At 44.7% G+C, this 25,418-nt stretch overlaps 1 protein-coding gene across 2 annotated transcripts; it reads right to left on the bottom strand.

Moving 5' to 3' along the window:
* Window positions 1–20,727: 20,727 nt before the first annotated feature.
* On the bottom strand, window positions 20,728–25,371 carry LOC125529306 (mitochondrial import receptor subunit TOM40-1). 2 transcript variants are annotated; one of them, XM_048693721.2, is made up of 11 exons: window positions 25,045–25,369; window positions 23,964–24,045; window positions 23,777–23,876; window positions 23,596–23,691; window positions 23,468–23,518; window positions 23,261–23,326; window positions 22,410–22,511; window positions 21,803–21,871; window positions 21,638–21,721; window positions 21,250–21,345; window positions 20,728–21,146 (listed from the first exon to the last, which is right to left on the bottom strand). In XM_048693721.2, exons 1-11 carry the CDS (start codon window positions 25,250–25,252, stop codon window positions 21,090–21,092), a joined length of 1,011 nt encoding a protein of 336 aa, XP_048549678.1. In that variant the 5' UTR covers window positions 25,253–25,369; the 3' UTR covers window positions 20,728–21,089. The 2 variants fall into 2 exon arrangements, with proteins under 2 accessions (XP_048549678.1, XP_087374612.1); XM_087518486.1 differs by having other exon boundaries at window positions 21,638–21,871; window positions 25,045–25,371.
* Between the last annotated feature and the right edge of the window lie 47 nt (window positions 25,372–25,418).

The raw sequence follows: 25,418 nt of genomic DNA on the forward strand, positions 1-25,418 counted from the left end.
AGCGGCTGCGGCGGCGACGCACCAACCCTAGTACTTCGAAATCTCTGAGATCGATGTTGACTTCATGGATGACAGGGATGCAGAGTTCTACGGTTGTTTCTGTTAGGATTTAATTAATCCTATTAATGCCTACTTTTTCTAAAGGAGGCAGTTGCCTTGTGTTCCTTGGAAGACACCCCTTCGGGGGCTGTATATATGTGTAACTCATTATCAATGAGAATAAGAATTTACTTTTACTTCTCTATCTCCCTCTCTCTCTGATTTCTCTTTAATATGTTATCACGCACGCCTCTACCGAGAGTATTAGGCCACGCGACAAGCGAAAAGGAACGGAAGGAAAAGAAGAGAAGAAGAACGGCGAGACTGGTGCACATCCGTTGGGGCGACGCCCTCCGGCGTTGATGAACCGGTGACCCTCGGCCCCTCAAACCAAGTGGCCGACGCGAGCCCGGATCTGGTGCTCCTCCACACCCATCCACGCTGCCGTTCCTCCCGTCGGGACGCCGGATGGCAGCTGCCAACAGCCGGCGCTGTTCGTGAAGACACTCCACCACGCAACACCAGGTTTTTCAATCGGCGACGCGACCTTCTTTTCCTAATTCTTTCAAGATGGAGATGTGGTCTTGTGTGGAAACGCCAATGCCAACCGAATCGATGGATTCATGGCTGTATGGAGAATCAGTGGAGAACCAGGCCTTAAAACTTCCCGCAGGGCCGCGCCTCGCGCCCTTCGTCGCCGGCCGTGGCCAAGCCACGCCTCACGCCATCGCCGCCTGGCCGCGCCGGCCGCCCCACGCCTCGGCCGCGCCCGTCCGCTTGGGCGCCATCGACCTGCCGAATGAGGTCGTCATAATCGACGACGACGACGAGGCCACGGCGCTGCCGTGTCCAACCCCTGCGGTTGTTGAAGTCGAAGCCAGCGATGTGGTCATCGACGCGGACACTGCAGGGCCGTCGCGCCTGCCGTCCCGACGCCCGCCACTCCTCCAGCTGCGCCACGCTCCGGCGCCCGCTGCCGTCTTATGGCGCTCGGCTTTCTCCTAACGACCTCGTCGTCGTGCAGCCGCTCCGGCCGCACTGGTACATGGAGCCCCTTGGCGGAGCACGCAGCGACCTTTGGCAGCTCGGCTTGACGGTGAACGCCGTGGCCGTCGCGCCCGCCCGCGCGCAAGCGGCTATGCCCCGCGTCGTGCCCCGGCGCCAGGCCTCCCGTCTCCAGCACGCGGCCGCCTCCCCGCGCTCGGCCTCGACTGGCCGCCGCCCGGCCGTGCCCGTGGCCGGCAAGCCCGAGAGGCGGCGGCGGTTACGATTTACTCGTAATCGGCAACTGGACGGGGATAAAACATTATCTCTTCACCATTCTGCACTTCAGGCCTCGTTGTTTCGCATATTTACGGGTTGGACGCTGCTGTTTGAAGTCTTTTGACTTAATTGAGTATGCGGAATAATCCTTAACTTATCTGTATTTCACATTTAAGTCTCCGTGAATTACAAATCAATGGACAGGTTCTCGCACAACAATGTTGATTTGCGTTGAGAAATTTTTCTCGCAAAACAATCTCATCGCGATTGAAATTACTTTCTCTCGCAAAATATTAATTCACTCAGCTGAATTATATCTCTTGCAACTTGATACAAAATCATCTCATTTTATTTTGAGGTCTATACAATTCAAGTTTTTCACTTAAACATCAAGTTTGCAACATCATTACTATTCATTACAATTGTGGTGTAAATATGTTGAGTACCGAGATGTATTCCAGATCTTAAGTTGATGTAATATATTTCCACGTTTATCACATGTTGAGATTAATTACATTCATTTCCAATTGAGATTTCTCATCTCTTACAAAGATAAATTCAGTACCTCTGCAGTATTGTTTCTCCGTTGAGTACGATGTATTCCGGAATATATCTATAATGTATTTATTTCCATGTTAAACACATGTCGAGATTAATACGTCTATTTGCAATTGAAATTTTCAATTTCTTGCAAATGCAGATACAACATTCAAAGTGATTTCATCAAATTGATGTTTGGGATCACAAGGTAGTCATATGGATCTACTGCCTATGCAGATTATCGATGACTACTGATAAAGCATACATTTTATCGTTTTCAACATTATGATTGCTTTACAAAGTGCTCTCCCACACATTTTACTAAGTCATGACATAAGGCACTACGAGTGAGTATTTACTGATTTCATCAGATTATACTCCCTAGTGCTACGAGATCTTCTTCATTTTGAAGATTATGTTCAAGATGTCATACTTGGCAATTTGAGATTCACACTAATGGTTTCAAGATAACTTCTTGAAATACCCATTGATTTTGCTAAGTTCATTACAACATCAATCATGATGGTCTTTAATTTATTGGTTGTAAATTAATTATCTTTGGTTTACCCATAGAGTTAACATATGGCTATAGAGTTTGAGGCATTCGCCCTCAATGGCCACCACTGCCCTATCTGGGCCATGGACATCATGATCGCTCTTGTGTCTCGTGGGATAATGTGTGAAATCCTGGATTCACGTCTGGTCAGATCACACCGCTAACAGAAAAATGGTGTCTTATATATCATAAGCCATCAGATTCAGATCTTAACATCTGGTTATTCTGTATCAGCAATTCCTGGGATACAATGAACCTCAAGGGTAAAGGTTTGAATCGAACTTCAACCTTCAATCCGGCATCACCAGCTATGACGGGACTCTATGGGCACGGAGAATGTGATGGTTGTATATGCCTCAACCGACATGTTTGGAGACTATGAATAGTCTTTCAATCTCCTGAGTGGTCAATATAATTAATGTCCATTTACAATGTTGTAACAACAACATAAGTATTGTTGTCATCATATATTGTATATCACAATATATTGTATCAGCACTTCGATACAAATACATTTGTATGTACTAGTAAATGCGCACGTGCAACGCACGTTAATATTTAGGCAATATATTAATTGCACGCGGATATTAGGTATGATATTATTTGTGTGTTAATCCTGTGATTAGTGCAATATTTGGTATTATATTAATTGCATGTTAAACATGTTTAACACTCGCCATTGGAGCAGTCTAGGTCGTTGGATTCACTTAGTTCAATGGCTGAGATCAGTTAGATCTGCCTCTTTGGGTCTTTTATATTGGTATAGATTCTATATATACGATAGTGATTTTCTTAAGAATCTTCATGTCTATATATAGATTTCTATGGGAGTCAATCCGATGAAAAATGATATGTGCCTTGTGGACATATACACCACAAACTCTATACTCAGGGAAGTCCAATATTTCCACTCTCATTGAGAGAAAGGAGATATTTTAAAATCGCTAGACGCGATGAGGTATTTGTTGGATCAACTCGAGTCATATTACTATCCCTGTGGGTACTCGAGTAACGTCGGGATGCTTTATTGCTTCCCAGGTTTAACTCGTACCCTACTAAGCTATAGAGATATCCGTCAAAATAGTTTTCATAGCGAAACTTATGATGACAACAAAGAGAAATAACTTCTCTTTACCATATGCAACGGATATGGCAAGCACACTCTCTGTGTATCATCTGGATTGTACTACACATACGACACAACCCGTAACACATGTTGTGTACGAGATAGTTTTCCAAAGTGTCTTGTACATGACAAACTTGGCATACTCGCCTTTGTCATCGAGACATTGGGTTGAAACCGAAACTATCAGCAATTCCAATAGTTTATGATTATTATGATGCTAAATTCTAACAACATTTGGATTTTATGTACACTAAAAGTGACACAGGGAAGCTAATTTTAAGGCTCGCACACCTTAAAGTCTACGCTGAACCACTCAGACTCTTTGAATGTATCGAGTTGAGGTAAGTGGCTCTTCCCATCCATTGACTAGACTATTCAGGTATTCCATGGTTCTAAAAGACATATCTACATGATGGTCTTAAGTGTGTGATTTATTCACATGAAACCATTGGCTCATTATCCTGACATTGATTTCAAGCAAATAGAATGGATAACATTGCAGAATTCTCCTTGAGTGCCTTCTCTATGGCCCTTGGATTGAAGTTTAGCAATTTGTCCTAATGTCTAGACACAAAATGGTTTGGTAGAATCATATCCAAAGAGTTAAGCTCATTGCATTATCTTTACTTTGGAATTGCAACTTACCAACTTTACGTTGGCGTCATTTAGTTTTACACGCTCATGATAGAACTGCATAATACTATTCCCCTCTATCTTTGATATGTGGATATCTACCAAGTATTTCCTATCTACGGTAATTCGGTTGCATACCGATACCACCACCCAGCATACGTCATTGGCCCCTCAACATATAGTTGGGATCTATGTGAGGAATAACTGTATTTTTGTCAATACCTCGAGCCCCTCGGATGGGGAGTTATTTAAGGCCAGTATGCTGATTCATGAGGAATATTTCCAGGCATTATGGGGAGATTTCAAGTACCATAAAGAATGCCAGGAAATTAGTGGAATGTTCAACACATTTCTGCCTCAAATCCACGTAGTCAAAGATCTGAACCATGCGTTCAAAAGATTTGCAACTTGTCGTGGAATTGTCATGGCAGATGTCCTAGAGCAAGGACTTAGTCGTAGGGCCATCGCACTAGGAAGCTTAAAGGGGTTAATCGGGACAAAGGACATGAGAGAGTTTTATACTAGTTCGGCCCCTTATGATGAAGGTAAAAGCCTACGTCTAGTTGGGATTGGTATTGTTGAGGTTTCGGTCACCAAGAGGCTCAACTCGCCGGCTTGGTTATCGACTTGTTGTTTCTTTTTGTAAGCCGCCACCGGGTTGTCCCCTTATATACATGGGTTGATGCCTGGTGGCCTACAGAGTCCCGACCGTCTTATAAACGTGTCCGGCTCGGTGACTTCCTTCACATGCCTTTCTTTACAAGTCTTTCCTTACATATGGCGGTTCATAATATCAGGCCTTAAATCGCCTTCAGGCCTTTGGGCCTTCTATAAGTCTTAATAAACTACAATCTTGAATGTTTACTGGGCTTCTTGCGTGACCCGCCATTGGGGCTGACCCGGCCCCTCCTGGGCGGGTCTCAATTGATAGTAATATCCCCAACATTAGGCCCCAGGTTGACTTTGAACTTTGCTCTCTGTCAATCTTCCATACTTAGCAAAAATCCATCTTCTTATCTTTACCGAAATTTCCTTGTAACCCGCCGTGACGTCATCTCTTGGAAACGCAAAAAACTTTCATGACGTCATCCTCCAACGGATCTTTTATCTTTAATGTTTCCCGAGAATCGAGGTGCCTGTATAGCTAGATAACCATTTATTCGGCTCTTCCTTGATCTTCATGCCTGTCTGTTCACCTGTTCCCTTATAAATAGGCTCGCCCCGGCCTTCCTCATTCTTCTCTCTCTCTCCATCTTCTTCCTCTCACGACCCTGCTACTGCTCGAGCTTCGCCGCCGTCGTGCTCCTCCTCCGTCTCCGTCAACCTTGGCCGCTGCATCAACCCGAGTTGGTTCAGAGAAACGGCGGCGACCTCCGCAGAAGATCTGTAGCTGTAAGTTCTCACTTTCCTGCTCCTCAGATCCATGTTTAGGGTTTCTGCGTGTTCTTCGCAGTTCATCATGGCTTCTTTGTAGTTCTTCCACTGCCTCCTCTTTTTGATCCAAAAGAGATGTATGTTCATGCAGTAGTTGTTTGGTGCCTCCTTTTGATACTAGCAGACTCCTTTTTCTGGTACAAGAGCTATATTTAGATCTGATGAACTCATCTGGGCTGTATTTTTAGGTCTAGAAATTTTTTTCATTTTGAACATCCATTTGATCTGAAATAATATCAAGCATTTTGGGAAACTTGTTTTGTCCCAACACTTAGCTGAATCCGCTTTCTGAAAGAATCTATAGTCATGGTGGTTTACCGCACCGGCTTTCTTTTCCTTATATGTCATTAGCCTTTAGTTAAGCCGACATTACTTGTTTTGCATCTTCATCCCTTAACTGTTAATCTCACCGTTAAACTGAACCGGCACGTTGTTTTTCTTTTTAGTTCCTTGCACATCATGTCGTCCAAAGCGCCAACCATCTGTAACTGGGTTCCCTCAACCATAACTGAGGAATGTTTAAAAGAGTTCTCCATCATAGGATTTCTGCCAGCGAAAACCGTCATGTCTTACTGTGCCCCTGACCCGGAAGAAGAACGGCCCAATCCGAGAGATGGTGAGGTGATCATTTTTACTGACCACATGAACCGTGGCTTCTCACCGCCCGTCTCAAGGTTCTTCAGAGAGGTCCTCCATTTTTTTTCAAGCTCCATCCTCAAGATATCGGGCCTAATTCCATATCTAACATTTGTAACTTCCAAGTACTCTGTTAAGTATATCTTCAACAAGAGCCGACCGTGGAGTTATTTAGAGAATACTTTTATCTGAACCGGCAGAATGAGTGCACCAACGGCCTTAGTCTAGAGCTTGGAGGCATATCAATTTAGCGCCGGCAGGATGCCGTCTTCCCCCTTATTGTCTTACCAAGTCATCCAAAGGACTGGAACCAGACTTGGTTCTACTGCCAGGACACTTCGCCAGCAAACGAGAAGCCCATGCTGGGTTACCGCCCTGATCGTCTTAACTCCAAGTTCGCGCTTCCTGATAAGCTGACTGTCGTTGAACGCAAGAGGCTGATACCATCCATCAAAAGGATCAACGCTCTGTTGGGGAACAGGTTAACTGGAGTTGATCTGACCCGTTGCTGGATCTCATGGCGGGTCATCCCTTTGAGCCGCCGGTCCAAGCTGATGTATGAATATGGTGGAGGCCCGGATGATTCTCTTCATCACAGCCCCGTTCAATTGACAGAAGAAGATATTGTCTCAATGTCAACTCTTCTGGTGAACGGGAAATATGAAGATTGCAGTGTCGTCAGGTTAAACCCCTTCTGCCAGCTTAACCCGGTTCCAGAAGTGAGGATGTCATTATTTCTCCCTTTTGTATTTTTCCAGCCGTATTGTTTTAATACTTGCCTGACTCTTTACCTTGTTATTACCTGTCTGCAGGCCAATTCTGACTTCTCGAAAGTTAAGTATGACCACGAGGCAGCCAAGAAAGCGAAAGCCGCCGCCATAAACGCCAAGAAAATGACCCGGAGGTCAAAAAAGAAGAAAAAGAGTATTGCTGAAGACTTGATGAAGCTTGATGATACATCTGACTCGGAGGTAGCCCTTGATTCCCTTGGCCAATTTTTTAACAATCTTATTGACACTGATTATTACCAGGATGACACTGGGGCTAGTTAGGCTGGGGAAGCAGAGGTAACTATCATTTCCTCCGACTCAGAGCCCTTGCCAAGACAAAAAGTTTGACAAGTGATCCGTAAAGTAAGGTTTTCTAACCCTTTAGCTCACTTGGATCCCAACTTTCGTTTGAAAAGGCAGCAACATGAAAGCCACCGTCAAGCTTGGACTGAAGATGAGCTGGCTGTCGTTCTTCAACAAACTCCTCAGAAATGTCCGCATGAGGTTTACTTATTTCTGTCTTTAACTCTGTTTAATGGATCCTTCCCTTTATATTTCTTTTAACTCTATTTTATCCTTTCAGGAGGTGTCTTGCTCGTCTGGCGACTCATCGCAGATGCAATTCCCGGCTTTCAAGACTGCCCCGGGTAATCAGAAATCCTCCTTTATTTTGGGTTGTTCAATTGTATCTTTGTACTGACAGCCCTGCAACATCTCTCTTAGTGGCCAAGCTAAATCCAAGAAAGCAAAGGCAGCTAAACCGGCAGAAGACCCGCCGGTGCTGGTATCTGACCTGGCCAGGCCATCTTCTCCATTAACTGACACTCCAGAAGACCCGCCTGCTGCCACCGAAGCAAATCCTCCTGAGCCGTCATTTGACGAGACCACTGTGAATCCTTCCACAACCGGACCATCAAGCTCAGCCAACCCGCCGTCTCCGTCTGCACAAGATGTTCATATTACCATGAGCCGCTTTATTGAACCGGGGAACCCAACCGCGCTGGCTCGGTGTACAACAAAACAAGAGGCTTTGGAGAGGCAGAAAGTTCGCTTTGACATTGCCAGCTATGACCATCTAAATGCCAATGATATCTTATCCGGCTATCTTAGCCATGTACACTCCAGTCGCGATTCTGAGATTGAAATGGTCAAGCAGCTACAGTTAAAATACGAGGTACGCTCTTCCGGCTTATCTATATTCCTTCAGCCCCCAAGTCTTCGGATTATGAGAGACACGGAATGATCTGTAGACTTTATAATATAGGCTAAGACCTTTACCTTTGAAATTTTCCTTGAATCCAATAGAACAAAGCTTCACCTGTAGTCCCCAAGGGCCGGTTCTTTTTTATCATAAATGAGCCAGTACTTTAAATTGATTTGTACCATTTTGAAAGAAACTTAATACTACGGCTTAACCTTGACAACCTTGCTGAATTGCATACATTAGTTCCCAAGTGCCAAGTGATGTTACTTTGTAAAGTACTTTAGGACTTAAAATATGTCTTTAGATTCATAAAAATTTGTTTTGGCATACATTAGCCCCCAAGTGTCAAGTAGTTTGTTTGTAAAGTACTTGAGACTTGAATCTTGACTTTTAAACTTGAAACCAAATCTTGACTCATCTGAATGTTTTGCAGAATGCCTTATCTGAATTAAACTCGCAATTGACTGATGCGAAGACCCGGCTGGCGGGTCAGGAGGCAGAAATCCAATCTGCTAACTCCAAACTACAAATAAGTCTCTCTAAGAGGGAAAATTTAAAGACCAGCTTTGCTGCCAAGAAGAAAACTTGGGAGGAGGAAAAAACGCTTCTGACCCAATGTGCTGAGAAGGCCGAAACAGCTCTTGAAGAGATTTCAACAGAATTGAACGGGTTAAAGGACCGGGTGTCTCAAATGGTAGCTGCCATCTTTGGTAAGCCGTCCGACTTTAACTTTGTATGCTTTTTGCTGATCCGGAGTATAAGCCGCCAGCTGACTTTGCGTATAAAATTTATGCAGGCCCTCGAAGCAAAAATCTGAGCCAAGACCCGTTGATTAAACTGAAGGCATTATATACTTTGGTAGAACAACTATATATTGGCGCACAGCGGGCTCTTGCCGCCATCTCTCCTGCTAATCAAGGACCCAACCGGCTCAGCGTCGTCCTGAAGAAACTGACAATCCTTCCTGCCAGGTTTCAAGAAGTGAAACGCTCCTGCACGCGAGCCGGAGCTTTGACTGCCCTGAGCCGCTCCAAGGCTTGGGTGCCAGACCTAGACCCGGAGGACATGGCCAGAGGCTATCCCACCGTGAAGGAAGATGGGTCTCCTTTTGATCACGATGACTTCATGGCTTGCATGCGCGGAGTCCGGCCTTAGGCAACCACCCTTGGAGATGATACCAATGTTGATAAATACCAGCCGGGTTTTGATAGTGAGAATAAGAAGATGGCCACTCCCTCGTACAAGGTAACCGATTTGATCCCACCATTAAGAGAAGACACATTTGCCTCGGAAGTTGACCCGGTCGGCCTGATCGACGACGAAGTCGAATTTGTCGCCGTGAACGGTTTTGATTGGTCAAAACCCAACTTCCAGCCAACAGAAGGTGGTGAACCGGCAAGGGAGGAACAATGATCATCTTCGTGGGCTTATAAAGTCTTGTAATAGCTTAGCTGTGAAAACACTGTATGCTTTGCTTATGCCATCGCGCATAAAACACTTTTATGTGAGTCTGTGTTTCCTGATGCCAATGTATGCATCGTCTTTAATATTTGTTTCTGCAACGTTTGAACTCTGTTCCTGTAGATACAAAGAAAAGACTGGCTTGGCGGCTTAGAACCAAACGGGTTAAAACACCCAATTTATAGCCAATACGTTTACCACAATAGGAACCAGAGACATATATAAATAAAGGACAAGGGCTGAAACTAACTCTTTTAGTTAATGCAGCAGGTGATTGTGTATAAGTAATAACCATACCTTGTACCTTTTGATCCCTAGACCGCCGGTTTAAATAACCCGGGTGATGAATTTGATAATTCAATCTTTATGAGAAGCCAATGCTTTTTTGAATACTCAATGATCATTATACCTTGGTAGGTTGCACCTCTTGATCCTTAAACCGCTGGTTTGAATGACCCGGGCGGCTGTGTTGTCAAATAGTCGAGCCAGTGAAGAAGACCAAGCTAATTGTTTGAAATATTGAAACAACAAAAAACTAAAAAGCAAGCAACAGATAATAAGCATAATCTAACCATGTATTCAAAAGGTTGGGGGTTTCTGATTCGAATACGATCAGTAAACCGGACCAAAGGGGTTAAGCTAAGGTTCGAATACGACCATATAGCCCCCAGTGGCTTTGGCATTGCGCCGATCAAGAGGGTACCGACAGCTATGTTCTCTTTGGTTCGAATATGACCTATGTTTGAACAGGAAGCCCCCAAATGACCTTGAGAGGTTTTTAACAACCCTGATTTGAATAAGATCCAAGTCGGACCCAAAAAGGGGTTAAGCTATGATTCGGATACGATCAAGAAGCCCCCAAGTGAGTTTGGCCTTGAGCCGATCAAGAGGGTTACGACAGCTATGTTCTCTTTGGTTCAAATACGACCTATGTTTGAACAGGAAGCCCCCAAGTGACCATGAGATTTGCAACTAGATTCGGATACGATCATAAGCTGGACCAAAAAGGTTAAACTTGATTCAAATATGATCAGCTCCTTAATAGTCATTTGAAAATAAGAAATAACAAAGATGCATAATCTTTGAAAAGAAAAGAGACCGATGGTCTTATTTTATTACTTATCATGGTATACACAATGTTAAAGTATGTACATGATGAGAGCCGGTGGCTCAGGTGTAGTATGGCCGAAGTTGAGCAGTGTTCCACGGCCGACGGGTCTCCTCCTCCGACTTACGTGAGTTTTTGTGCTCTTGAACGTCAATGAGGTAATATGACCCATTGTTTAAGTTCTTACTGACCACAAAGGGTCCTTCCCAAGGTGGGGATAACTTGTGTGCATCTGACAGATCCTGGATGAGCCGGAGCACCAAGTCGCCTTCCTGAAAAGTCCTGGACTTAACCCGGCGGCTGTGATAACGGCGCAGGTCCTGTTGATAAATTGCTGACTGGGCCGCTGCTAAGTCTCTTTTCTTCATCCAACAAGTCAAGTGCATCCACTCGGGCTTGTTCATTATTAGCTTCAACATAAGCCGCCACACGGGGCGAGTCATGATGGATGTCACTAGGCAACACTGCTTCTGCTCCATAAACCATGAAGAAAGGTGTGTAACCTGTAGACCTGTTAGGTGTGGTGTTGATACTCCATAACACCGAGGGTAATTCCTCTACCCAACAACCCGGCGTTCGCTGTAAAGGAACCATAAGCCGGGGTTTGAGCCCTTTCAAAATATCCTGATTGGCTCTCTTAGCTTGACCATTGGATTGAGGATGAACTATAGAAGAAATATCAAGCCGGATGTGCTCTCGTTGACAAAATTCCTCCATAGCCCCTTGGGACAGATTAGTGCCATTGTTAGTGATAATGCTGTGTGTAAAACCAAAATGGAAGATCACCTTTTTCATGAACTGAACCGCCGTGGCCGCGTCACACTTACTCACAGGCTCCGCCTCAACCCACTTGGTGAATTTATCAACTGCCACCAAGAGATGTGTCTTTTTATCCTTAGACCTTTTGAAAGGTCCCACCATGTCAAGCCCCCAGACCGCAAACGGCCAAGTGATTGGAATCATCCGGAGCTCTTGAGCCGGCACATGCGCTCGTCATGCAAACTTTTTGAAATCCATCACATCTACTGACCAGATCTTCTGCATCAGCATGAGCCGTCAACCAGTAAAAACCGTGACGAAACACCTTGGCCACCAAAGATTTTGACCCAGCGTGATGACCACAATCGCCTTCATGGATCTCACGAAGGATTTCTTGACCTTCTTCGGGGGAAACACACCGATGAAACGCTCCAGAAACACTGCGATGGTATAACTCTCCATCCGAAATCGTCGTTGACTTAGACTGCCGGGTTATCTGTCAAGCCAGGGTCTCATCCGTTGGCAACTCTCCCCGGGTTATGTAAGCCAAGAACGGTACTGTCCAATCTGGGGTGACATGAAGAGCCGCCACCAACTGCGCCTCCGGGTCAGGAACAGCTAAATATTCTTCTGTGGGCAACTTGACAGAGGGGTTATGCAAAACATCCAAAAAGGTGTTAGGTGGTGTCGGCTTACGCTGAGATCCCAACCGGCTTAAGGCATCAGCCGCTTCATTCTTTCGACGGTCAATGTGCTCCACCTGATAACCTTTAAAATGCCCTACAACGGCATCAACCTCCCGACGACAAGACGCCATGAGAGGGTCCTTGGAATCCCACTTGCCACATACCTGTTGAGCCACTAGATCTGAGTCGCCAAGACATCTGACCCGGCTCAAACTCATCTCTTTTGCCACTCGAAGACCATGGAGCAAGGCTTCATACTCTGTTGCGTTGTTAGTGCAAGGAAACATCAACCATAACACATAACAAAATTTGTCACCTCGCGGAGAAGTTAACACAACTTCAGCCCCCGAGCCTTCCAACTGTCTGGACCCATCAAAATGAATAGTCCAATACGTGTTGTCTGGTTTCTCTTCTAGCATCTGCATCTCTGTCCAGTCATTAATGAAGTCAACCAGTGCTTGAGATTTGATCGCAGTACGTGGCACATACTTCAACCCATGAGACCCAAGCTCAATTGCCCACTTGGCAACTCGCCTAGTGGGTTCTCTATTTTGAATGATGTCTCCCAAAGGAGCAGAGCTAACCACGGTGATTGGATGTCCCTGAAAATAATGCTTAAGCTTCCGACTTGCCATGAACACCCCATATACGAGCTTCTGCCAATGTGGATATCGTTGCTTGGATTCAATCAACACCTCACTGACGTAGTAAACCGGTCGTTGAACCGGATGTTCCTTGCCAGTCTCCTTGCGCTCCACCACAATAGCCACACTAACAGCTTGTGAGTTGGCGGCCACGTATAATAACAGCAGCTCTTTTTCAACTGGAGCAGCAAGGACTGGCGGCTCAGCAAGCTGTGTCTTCAGATCCTCAAAAGCAGTATTTGCAGCATCACTCCAAATAAAGGCATCTGTTTTCTTCATCATCTGATAAAAAGGCATTGCCTTCTCCCCTAACCGGCTTATGAACCGGCTCAAAGCAGCAACATGACCCGCCAGCCGCTGAACGTCATTGATGCATGTTGGTTTGGCTAGGGATGTAGTTGCCTTGATTTTCTCCGGGTTAGCTTCAATACCTCGGTTGGACACCAAAAAACCCAAGAGCTTGCCGTCTGGGACTCCAAAAACACACTTGGCTGGGTTAAGCATCATTTTGTAGATCCGGAGATTATCGAAAGTCTCTTTCAGATCTGTAACCAAGGTTTCCTCCTTCCTGGATTTTACCACTATATCATCCACATAAGCATGAACATTGCATCCAATTTGATCGTGAAGACAATTCTGCACACACAGTTGGTAAGTCGCCTGGGCACTCTTAAGCCCAAAAGGCATAGGCACATAGCAGAAAGCTCCAAAAGGAGTGATAAAAGCCGTCTTCTCTTGATTTTTGACCGCCATCATAACCTGAATAAGCATCCAAGAAACTCAAACGTGCGCAACCCACCGTAGCATCAATGATCTGATCAATACGGGGGGAGTGCAAAAGGATCAGCCGGACAGGCCTTGTTCAGATCGGTGTAATCCACACACATACGCCAGGTGCCATTCTTTTTTAGTACAAGCACCGGGTTAGCTAACCATTCGGGGTGAAAGACCTCCACAATGAACCCAGTCGCCAAGAGCCGGGCCACCTCTTCTCCAATGGCCTTGCGCCTTTAACCGTCGGAGAAACTGTCTGACAGGTTTGAACTTTGGATCAACATTAAGAGTGTGCTCAGTGAATTCCCTCGGGACACCCGGCATGTCTGAAGGTTTCCATGCAAAGATGTCCCGGTTCTCACGGATGAACTCGATGAGCGCGCTTTCCTATTTCGGATCCAAGTTTGCACTGATGATGAACTGCTTGGATGAGTCGCCAGGCACAAAGTCAACCATCTTAGTGTCATCATCTGATTTGAATTTCAATGCCGGCTCATGCTTTGTTGTTGGTTTATTTAATGACGTCATGTCTGCCGGGTCAACATGATCCTTGTAAAATTTTAACTCCTCTGTTGCACAAACAGATTCAGCATAGGCAGCATCACCTTCTTCACACTCCAAGGCTATCTTCTGGCTCCCATGTACCGTGATGGTACCCTTATGACCCGGCATCTTGAGCTGCAAATACACATAACACGGCCGAGCCATGAACTTGGCATAAGCCAGCCGTCCAAACAGAGCATGATATGGACTTTTGATCTTAACCACCTCAAAGGTTGATTTTTCTGCTCTGGAGTCATACTCATCCCCAAAGGCTACTTCCAATTCAATCTTACCAACTGGGTATGCCGATTTACCAGGTACCACACCGTGAAAAATAGTGTTGGATGGTTTAAGATTTTTATCAGTCAATCCCATCCGGCGGAACGTCTCATAGTAGAGGATGTTGATACTGCTGCCTCCATCCATGAGCACCTTAGTGAACTTGTATCCACCAACCTGAGGTACCACTACCAAGGCCAAGTGACCCGGATTATCAACCCGGGGCGGGTGATCCTCTCTGCTCCACACAATGGGTTGCTCTGACCAACGTAGATAACGTGGAATCGCCGGCTCAAGGCATTGACAGCCCTCTTGTGAAGCTTTCGGTCCTTCTTACATAAACTAGTGGTGAATACATGGTATTGCCCACTGCTCAGCTATTTCGGGTTGCTCTGATAACCGGATTGTTGCTGTTGATTACCCTGACCGGGTTGTTGATTATATCCTCCTTGGTTACCAGGATGGCCCTGACCGTGAAATCCTCCTCCACCTGAACCGGCGCCCGGGCCGTAAAAACTGACTCCTCCTGAACCGCCACTTGGACCGTGTCCTCCATCAAACATGTTTGAATTTTTAAATGCCTTCATGATTGTACAATCTTTCCATGGGTGGGTGGCTAGCTTCTCCCGGGTGTCGTGTTTTGGACAAGGTTCATTTAATAACTGCTCAAGGGTGGGACCTGATCCGCCCGACCAAGGGGGTTGTCTGCCCTTGCGTCGTTGATTACCGCCCTGTGCATTGGTGTTAGCAACAAACTCATCAGCCTTACGTTTATTACCTCCCTGATTTGCCGGGTTATGCTGGTGACCCTTGCCGTTGTCGTTCTTCTTTCCCTTCGTTGCCTTTTCTTCATCAGACACCGGGTCCTTGGTAGTATCAGAATCAGCATATTTGACGAGAGCCACCATCAACGTTCCCATGTCATTACAGTCACGCTTGAGCCGCCCTAGCTTCTGCTTCAGAGGTTCAAAACGGCAATTTTTCTCCAACATCAAGACTGCTGAGCCGGCATCCATCTTATCAGATGAATGTATTATCTCCTTGACCTGGCGCACCCAATGGGTTGTGGATTCACCATCCTTTTGCTTGCAATTGGTCAGGTCCACAATCAACATAGGCTGCTTACACGTGTCCTTAAAGTTCTGGATGAATCGGGCTTTCAACTCTGCCCATGAATCGATAGAATTAGGTGGCAATCACTTCAACCAAGTACGAGCTGTTCCATCTAACATCATGGAGAAAACTTGGCCATTGCAGCATCGCTGACCTCCAATAACTCCATAGCCATCTCGTAACTCTCAATTCAAGCCCCAGGCTGTAGGTCAGCTGTGTAATTAGGCACTTTACGAGGCCCCTTGAAGTCCTTTGGCAAACGCTCATTACGTATGGCCGGCACCAAGCAAGGCACGCCTCCGATTCTTGTGGCCACTCCTGCCTCGACCGAGGTTGCTGGATAAGCCGGAAAAGTTTGATGAGCCACCTGATCTGCTGCCATTTGAGCTGCTCGTTCTGCCTCTTGACGAATCCTCTCCTGATCCGCCAAGTTAAGGGCCCCAGCCCGCACCGGCTCATGCCTGTATGGCCGGTTGTGGCGTTGAGCATTGCTTGACATATCTACGGACTCCATATGCCTACTGTAACTCGGGCTCCGGCTTGGGCGAGGAATTGAATGGATCCTGTCTCGACTGTAGGAGTACGCATCCTGCTGTGCCAAAGCTGTTTGAAGAAGTTCTCTTACCCTCCGTGTTTCGATTGCCGCCGGTGAGTCACCTTCCATCGGAAGAGCCGCCAAACGATCTGATGCTGCGATGAGGTTTTCCAAAGGGTTGGAGAAATGACCCGGCGGTGTTGGTACATAATGAGGTGGAGCGGCAATTACACGAGGTGGTTCCATGGCACTCGGCTGAACCGATGCGCCGGGTGTCGTGATCCGGTTTGCCTCCGACGGGTTGCTTGCCCCAGCCCCGGGTGTATGGAATAGGTTCCTAGGATCAAGCGTCAGAGGTAGACGTGACTGAGTTTTCCGTTGCCTCCTCCTCATGACCTCGTTTGATGCATTAAGATCCACCGAGAGCCGGAAGGTCTCCGCTTGAAGCTGTTGAGCACGAACATCCAAAGCCGCCCGCTCCGCTGCCATCCTGACTTCCTCTGCGGCTAGATTTTCCTTAGCTTGCACCATCTCTTCACGCACGCGTGCCACCTCTGCGTCATGCTGGGCTTTATCCGCTGGCTCTACCATGGCGGTCAACAGAGCCGTCGGTTTATCCATGAGGTCCATTAGAATTTGAGCCGGGGGGCTCGCAGGGTCTCCTAACCCGGCTGCAGCCGACCCGGTACCTGTTGCTGCCGCTGCTGTAGAGTTCTGCCCGGGTTGTGTCCCTGCCATGAAGACTCCGGCCCAATTCGGCGGCTCAAGAGGGTCCGGAATACTGCTGCCATCGGAACAGCCCCCGAGCATGCCGTCTTGCAGCTGGTACAAAGAGTTTGTTTCGCCCGTTGATGATGCAGTGTCAGAACAGACGGCCATTTCACCGCCCTCCACCGATCCTTCAGAGTATTCACCGCCGTGGATGCAGCCTACGAAGGCATGCTTCATGACAGATTGAACACGGGTGGTCCTTGCACGCCGAGCCATTTCGATGAGGTTGGTGCGGACGTCCGGCTCAGGGCCTGACTCGCCGATCCGACCGATGAAGACGTGAATTCCGCCGAAGGGGACCCGGTACCCGTACTCAATTGAGCCGGCCTCGGGGCCCCAGCCTTCGTCGTCAATGTAGAGCTTGCCGCGACGACTCTTGGTCATCCGGCCCACAGCGTATCCCTTGAGCCCTTCGAAGTTGCCCTTCAAGAACTCAAATCCACCGTGCGCTGGCCCCATGGTGGGCGCCAACTCTCCTGGAATTGTCACGGCAGATGTCCTAGAGCAAGGACTTAGTCGTAGGGCCATCGCACTAGGAAGCTTAAAGGGGTTAATCGGGACAAAGGACATGAGAGAGTTTTATACTAGTTCGGCCCCATACGATGAAGGTAAAAGCCTACGTCTAGTTGGGATTGGTATTGCTGAGGTTTCGATCACCAAGAGGCTCAACTCGCCGGCTTAGTTATCGACTTGTTGTTTCTTTTTCTAAGCCGCCACCGGGTCGTCCCCTTATATACATGGGTTGACGCCTGGTGGCCTACAGAGTCCCGGCCGGCTTATAAACGTGTCCGGCTCAGTGACTTCCTTCACATGCCTTTCTTTACAAGTCTTTCCTTACATATGGCGGTTCATAATATCAGGCCTTAAACCGCCTTCAGGCCTTTGGGCCTTCTATAAGTCTTAATAAACTACAATCTTGAATGTTTACTGGGCCTCTTGCGTGACCCGCCATTGGGGCTGACCCGGCCCCTCCTGGGCGGGTCTCAACTGATAGTAATATCCCCAACACAACTCATTGCAAATAACCTGCCACATTCATTTACTGCATATAAAGGTGTCATACAGTCCTACAATCCTGAAAAATATGTCGGAAAGAGTGGAGGTACCAAGTAAAACCACTCAAACTCCCCGTTCAAAGCAACAGGGGGAGAAGTACGGCAATAGTACATCAGGATTTAGCTTCTCGCAAGCAAGGATATCAAGGACTATGAATCAGTAAATGCAAGTCAACTTCACGTTGACAGACACCTGATGGGTAGTATACACCCAGTGGACGGGAAACCTCCACCAACCCAGGTCATAGTGCACAGAATGACCGGGACATCGGAATACCCGACTCAACCGCATTGGGAAATCGCGAGCAGTCATCATGGGTAACGATATTTCCATCAACTATATATATATCGATATATAGATTCTGGAGAATCATATAACCGGAAGTCTACAATTGTCAACATACATTTCTCAACTAGATTGCAAAAACCTTTCAAATGATTCAGGTCCAAAGACCATGGCCATGGCAAAGTGTGAACAACACTCGGACTGAACTCAAGCAAAGGGTATAATCTAGGTAGAAATGATCTTGCTCAATAATGAGAAGGTATTCATAAGCAATACCTACACCGGTTTTCTTCTGGAAACAGAATTGAGAATAACGAGGTGGTGAAACAAAGAGCAAGTATTGTAGCACAAGGGTTCACGTAGATACCCAACTATTCTCCACAGGTGGAATCTCATTCTGATAACTTATATCATTGGCAGTTCAAAATCATCTATCTCTGCAGTTGATAGATGTAGTGATCACATATCCATGTGGATCACTAGATTCAGACATATATGATTGATTTCCGATGGAATCTCAATTCTGAATCGAAATACAAAATTCAACATACATTGTGTAAAATCGGTAAGCCACCATACGGCTTATTGTTGTCAGTACATATGGTACAACCGACGTAGTGAGATCCTTATACACAAGGATTACTCCTACAATGATGATTATCCATGTGTTGTGTGTCTGCAATGATGACACATGTAATCATCTAAGTGACGGACTTTAAAATAAAGGATTTGGGTAAACCAAAATACCCCTCGTTACTGCAACTTGAGCACCTTCATTCATACATTATGGTATACTATGTTGTCTATATTCAAAATATATTGGAGAAATTCATTGTGGACAAATCTGATCTATCCACAACTCTCATGTTTGTTCATTCTCTAGACGTAGAGAAAGATCTATTAGACCAAGAGATGATGGAAATGAGATATTGGGACTCAACGTTCCATAATGCCATTGGATCCACCAAACACAATTGGTTGGTACTCAAGAATATCTTTCGATATCTCCAAGGCATGAAACATCTTGTCCTGGTTTTTCAGTTTTCGGAGAAATCTGAACACCAATATCATTGGATACATCGATCAGATCCCCACTATCAGATCATAGACAAGTTTAGTGTTCCTATTAGGTGTGGTAGCCCTCTCATGAAGAGTCTTCAGATCAGACCTCATGGCTACATTCACCAACCATTATCTCAACGATAATGTTTCTTGTGTTGCCCGGATGCAAACATGTTACATAATAAGCAATATCACTATATTACATATCTTGCAAGTCAAATCATGCGATTGATTTGTTCAGCGGGTCTCTACCAACTTCTATGTTTTGGTATGTGACGGCTTTGAATTTTTGCAAGAATCAGGGGGGTATCTTCCTGAATTGTTCATGTTCAATGCGTCATATTATACTATTTTTTTCCCCTCATGAGTTTACTTTATAGGTTCTCATAAAGGTTTTTAATGAGGTAATATCAACATGAGATCATATGTCATACTTTCTGTTTTCCCCACCGGGGTTTTTAGGAAAGTATATACGACATATTTATTGTCCTCTAAACTCTGGATTTTCTCGTATTGAGTTAAAAGAGACAATAACCATTATATGTTGCATCATTTTCTTCTCATTTTTCCACTGGGTTTGAAGGAGTTTTAGCAACATATGGAACACCTATCTTCTCATATTTTTCCCACAGTGTTTTTGGAGGAGCTTCTCAAGATGATGATACTTACACTGACAAGTATGGATTAGAGGGAGTGTTAGGATTTAATTAATCCTATTAATCCCTACTTTTTCTAAAGGAGGCAGTTGCCTTGTGTCTTTTAGAAGACACCCCTTCGAGGGCTATATATATGTAACCCATCATCAATGAAAATAAAAATTCACTTTTACTTCTCTGTCTCCCTCTCTCTCTCGTTTCTCTTTAATAGTTTCTCCTCTCGTGCTACGACCTCTTCGTTGACGTTTGTCTGCCTTTCCTTTTGTGGACAAGGTTATTATGCATGTTTTGGGGAACTAACTTCGCCTCTGTCGAGTATGCATCTGAGCCAGGCGTTCCCAGATGTGGCGAGTGCTGCACATTACGTTGCTGCCACACACTCGTCAGAATTTAGCATGTGGTTCTTGTAGGCGACGAGGTTGTTGTGGCCAGATTGTCGGTGTCAGACCTCAGGGTCATATTTGCCATCAAGCTTAATGATTTTCTCACAAACTTGAAACTTGTTTCCTAGCATTAGCAAGGCGATCGAACGTCACTTCAGGAAAAGAAAACTCTCCCTCAACCCGGCATCCAAACGGAGAAACCAAGCAAGTGCGAGAGCAAGAAGTGTGGTGATAAAGGGTGGCACAGGTGGTTCCATGATGCACCTCTTTGAGATGCAAACGGGGGCTCATTTGTGTCAGTTGTCAGAATCCAGATCGGCCAGGCACCGAAAGAATGCAACTACTCCTATGAGAGAACAATTCGTGCAGGAAAGACTTGGTGGCCCCACATGCAAGAACATATAACTGATATGAGAGCAAAGATTGCACATGAATTCTCAATGTATAATCTGTAGCTTGTGGAGTACGGTCATTTCACAGAAGCCTATTGCTGGGAACCTAAGGGTCAAAAATCTCCAACAACCAAGTGAACATTATTACAACAACGTTTCAGCTTGTTTTAGATAAACAAAGAATCATGGACGCCCAAACGCCCATGCTATCTAAAGCAGCTGAAATGAGACAACCGCAAGTACACCGAAAAAAGCCTGCAACGCTTGAGGAGCGAATCTGTAGGTCCCGAACACTTGAACCGAGACCACATGGTAAACCTGCACTTATAACGAACTGAGGAGACATCTGTAGTCCTCTCACAGTAATTGCTGTGAGCATATCTATTCTCCTACAGTCATTCCAAAACCAAACTTGTAGTTCTTCTTTGGATGGTCAATCTGTGTCACAAAACACAAGTTCAGAAGATGGTGATCCAAAAATATTAGGATTGCTGAGGGGAAGGAAACATTTTTATCAGAAACGGCATACTACAGCTCATACCTCTGCAGACAGAAGAAAGTTCACACCCATGTTCAATCTCTCCTCCAAGTATGCAGCAACGACACCATTTGAGTCAACTTTGCCCCTTAGACGGCACTGTAATGGAATGCAATAAGAAACTTAAGCTAACAAAAAGAAATTTCAGAAAAAACGGCACCACACCGGTGAGAGTACATGGTTTTATACTGTTGGTACATATATATCCATTGGCAGCAACAAGACCATGCAGATAAAGAACCCAGTTAAGGCTAATTAATGCATTAATACATAGTCCCTAAATATAAGACGGTTTTGCAGTTTGATTTGAACTGAAAAACGTCTTATATTTAGGGACAGAGGTAGTAATATAGAATGTCAAATACTCAAATGTGTTGTAAGCGACACTGACCTGCCTAAGGATATAATCGTAACCAACGCTGGAAGTCACATCTCTGGACATGTGGTTATACATAAAGTCAGTAGCAAGAGACACCTGCACTTCGGTATACTTACAAGTTAGAACCTGGTTAAAATAGCATGCAAATAATTCATGTTCATAATAGTAGTGTCTAACCTTTTCAGAAACTTTCTGGACATAACTTAACGCAACAATACCAGTGCTAGCAACCTGTAGAGTACCCACCTGCAATGGTCGTAAAAGATAGTGTTCAGCCTGCATTCCTATAGTAGCTTCATTTGCTATGTATCAGCTTGCATTCTCATAGTAAATCAATTCTCTACACGTAACATGAGTGAATATTCAAGTCATGTGAGCAAATAGTGATTGATCAAGCAAAAAACTCTGCTCTCTCTTATTTCTTCTTGATACGGTAAGATGTGCATGGGGATAGCCTGTCTTAATTTCCCTTATACATATAGACCTATTAAACCACAATCTGAACTGAAAATTTGACAAACTGGCACATTTTTCTTTGTGCTTTGACGCAAAAGCCACACCTTGTGTCATTGACAGGTGGCCCCAGACCCCACATGCAAGCGACATAAAGGAATGGCTATTTTTTTGTCAAAGACAAACAAAAAAGTGAGAGTTTTTCAAATCCCTCCCCAAATTAATCCTTTATACCAGCAATAAATGGATGGGCTTGTAAACTTAAGTATGGCACATGCGGAAGTTCAACCTACATGCCATCCAAACAGAAAAGACTTATGAAGTTCCTTACCATCTTATCTGTATTGTAGCGAGAATTAAATCCAATTCCTGACTTCCTTTGCTGACCAAGCCAGAATATCTCTGTTCCCATCGACAAATTTGGCGTAACACTCTGGAACACCGAAAAATTGGTATCCCGTTGTCAACACAAAGAGTAGATAAAAAAACATGTATTTGCCCACTTTATCACAAACCAACTCTCATATGTGCAGCAAGGTTATTTAGTAATTAATGTAAAATATGTTTGCCACTAACAAAGTTTTGAGCTGATTCTAAGCACAAGTTGAGTCCAGTGAAAAATGTAAACATCACTGCTACAAATTATTGCTGTGATCCTAACAGAAAGCAACAAAATGCACAAATCTTACAGTGGAACGCTGAAACTGTAAACATCACTGGCACAAACTATTGATGTATTTCCATCAGATATCAGATAGCAACAAAATGCATAAATCTTACAGTGGCCAAGTTATTTTTAAATTGTAAACAAATTTAATACTGCAATATTCTATAGCCTGTTATACAAAAGTGTAGTTTGTTTCAAGTCAAAACATTAAACAAGCTCAAGGTTCAACAGAACCAAAACTGCAAAATATGCTGGGCCTGAAGCATAGCCACAACACTAGCCAGATAGGACGTGGTCAGGGAACATGATATAGAAGAAGCTCAAAAGACAGCAAAGGGCAAAAACTGAAGATAAACACATCAACAGAAATTCCTGGACTCCTGTGCAGAATTTAAACAGTCAAGGAACAAATAGACAACTACAGAGAAGACTGAATATACTTGTATTCCCTTTTTGTTTCCCTTGGGTGATGCAGGTAGAGTACGACAACGAAACTAGGAAATAATGATCTTTACCTGGATATAATTTGCCCCATAGAACGCATTGTTTCCAATTTGAAACTGTGCTCGATAGTCTGTGCCCTATATAAATGTGTAATAAAATGTTAACAGAAGGTAGTAGTTGGGTAGAAGCACACACTAAGAGAAAAATTAAGCATGGTTATAAGTAACTGACAGCTAATGTAGCTGAACAGATATGCTTGGAACACAGATATAGCTTACCTTGTAGTCAAAGTTGAACATCCCTTGAGAGTAATGAGGCTCACTAGTAAGCTGGAAAACAGGAAACCATCAGCAAAAAAGGAGTAAAATAGAAGTCACCAAACAAAAAAAATATCAAATTCAGCTACCTGCGCATTTATTTTCAGCGCGAGATTCTCTGTCAGATCACATTTCACACGAGCATTCAGCCTTCCATCAGTCATCAACCTTCCGATAAGCATTAACTACGGAAAATTCCATACACAGTTAAAAACAGAGTTCATAAATACAAGATACCACAGAATTATATCAAATGTGAAGAGAACAAACCTTTGGATCTAAAAAATTGGCACCAAATTCATACTGTGATGTTGGGACTTTTATAACATCAGCTGACTGAGATGGAACTTCCAGGGAACCCATAAGGACACTGTTAAGATGTCAGTAATAAGTTGTCGGCATACATCATAAATAAGACAAAAAAGAAGTATCACCAACATTTTGCATTTTGTCTCACCTATGGCTAAGAGCGAACTTCTGGGTTAACATCTTTGTGAAGTCAAACCTCAAACCTTCAAAAAGTTCAGGCTTCAGAGACACTGCAAATTGAGCATGTCAGTAAATCCCATGAAAGAAAGCTCAAGAGCCAAACTGCATATAGAGCAAGCAGGTAGCCAGGTAGGTAAACACCAAATGAGCAAAGCAAACAATTAAATTCCCTTCCAAGTTTAAAATTGCATATTTAGTTATGTAAATATTCAAAGAATTATGAAGGCCTAAATAAAGCCCACGGTGACCATAATGTCACATCAAATGCATCTCTCTTGTCAATTAGTAAGGTGTAACTGAGAATTGGAAATCTTACGGTATTGAATTTGTTCACAGCTGTATTATTACTAGATTTCTCACAGAAATATTTTCATAATCTCACCATTTGCAGTTTTTTACCAACCTGTCATAAAAACTATCTGTCAAAGTTGAAAGTCTGAGACAGACCGTGTCCATGTGCAAAGAGTCTTAACACAAGGAATAAACTGTGGATAGTGGAGGCATGAATGATTGAGATATTGGTTCATTTCCTAAATCATAACACTGTTCCACTACCTAACAATAATATCTAGAGAAGTACAATAAAAAGATCATGTTAAGCACCGTATGATCCCTTTGTTAACTCTAAATTATGTATGATATATGAAAAAATGACAAGGTTGCTCTGCTTAAGGATCCTTTTACAAGAGAAATGGTATACTTTGGTGTAAGTTCTGGAGAACATCTACATCATATATTTCTATACAACTGTTGCATCGAAGTAGTGCTTTGGTGCTCTCCTGATCTCAGATGGACTAAACTTGGCTACTCTGTAGCTTTTGATCCTAACAGCAAGTCACAAAAACATTTACAGATTACAGGAACCTCATAATAATCCACGTCAAGCAACCAAATCGCGACCAAGGAAAGGATTATGGCACAACTTCATTACCAACCACAAGAGCACACACATATACATCAACTGGCAGTTTAGCAATGCTGCAGCAATTAACACACAATGGCAGTTTAAAATAAATAAAACTAAAAAAAGAGAGGGGAAGGGGACGAACTGAGGGCCTCGCGCTGGATCTCCTCGTACGGCACGGGGCAAGGGAGGTTGAGGTAGTCCACCTTCTCCTCCTCCTTATCATCCCCATCCGGCTTCGGAGGGAGGATGCCGGCGAGCCCAACCCCATACGGCGGCGCGGCCCCGTGTGGTTGCGCTGGAGAAGGCGATGGCGGCGCTGCGTCGGAGGCGGCGGAGGCGGCGGATCCCATGGCGAAGAAACCCTAGGTTAGGGGTTATGGGGTGGGCTTTGGCCTTTGGGAGGTTCTCGTCTTCCCACCACGCGACGCTGAGGAGGTGGATCTGTTTCGGGGGGCCACCTGACTTTGCTCTTGGTTTCTACTAGTACTGCAGATCGGCGGGCTCTCCTGAGTTCTT

This window comes from Triticum urartu, chromosome 4A (genome assembly GCF_056163025.1).
Source record: "Triticum urartu cultivar PI428250 chromosome 4A, HENAU_Tu73, whole genome shotgun sequence".
Classification (NCBI taxonomy): Eukaryota; Viridiplantae; Streptophyta; class Magnoliopsida; order Poales; family Poaceae; genus Triticum; species Triticum urartu.

Excerpts from the sequence above, each read along its gene's own strand:
- LOC125529306 (XM_087518486.1), bottom strand. The coding sequence starts at position 25,252 with ATGGGATCCGCCGCCTCCGCCGCCTCCGACGCAGCGCCGCCATCGCCT. Across the intron at positions 23,692-23,776 it reads CCAATTTTTTAGATCCAAAG|TTAATGCTTATCGGAAGGTT; the intron begins GTTTGTTCTCTT and ends AATTTTCCGTAG. Across the intron at positions 21,872-22,409 it reads GCTACAATACAGATAAGATG|GTGGGTACTCTACAGGTTGC; the intron begins GTAAGGAACTTC and ends CGACCATTGCAG.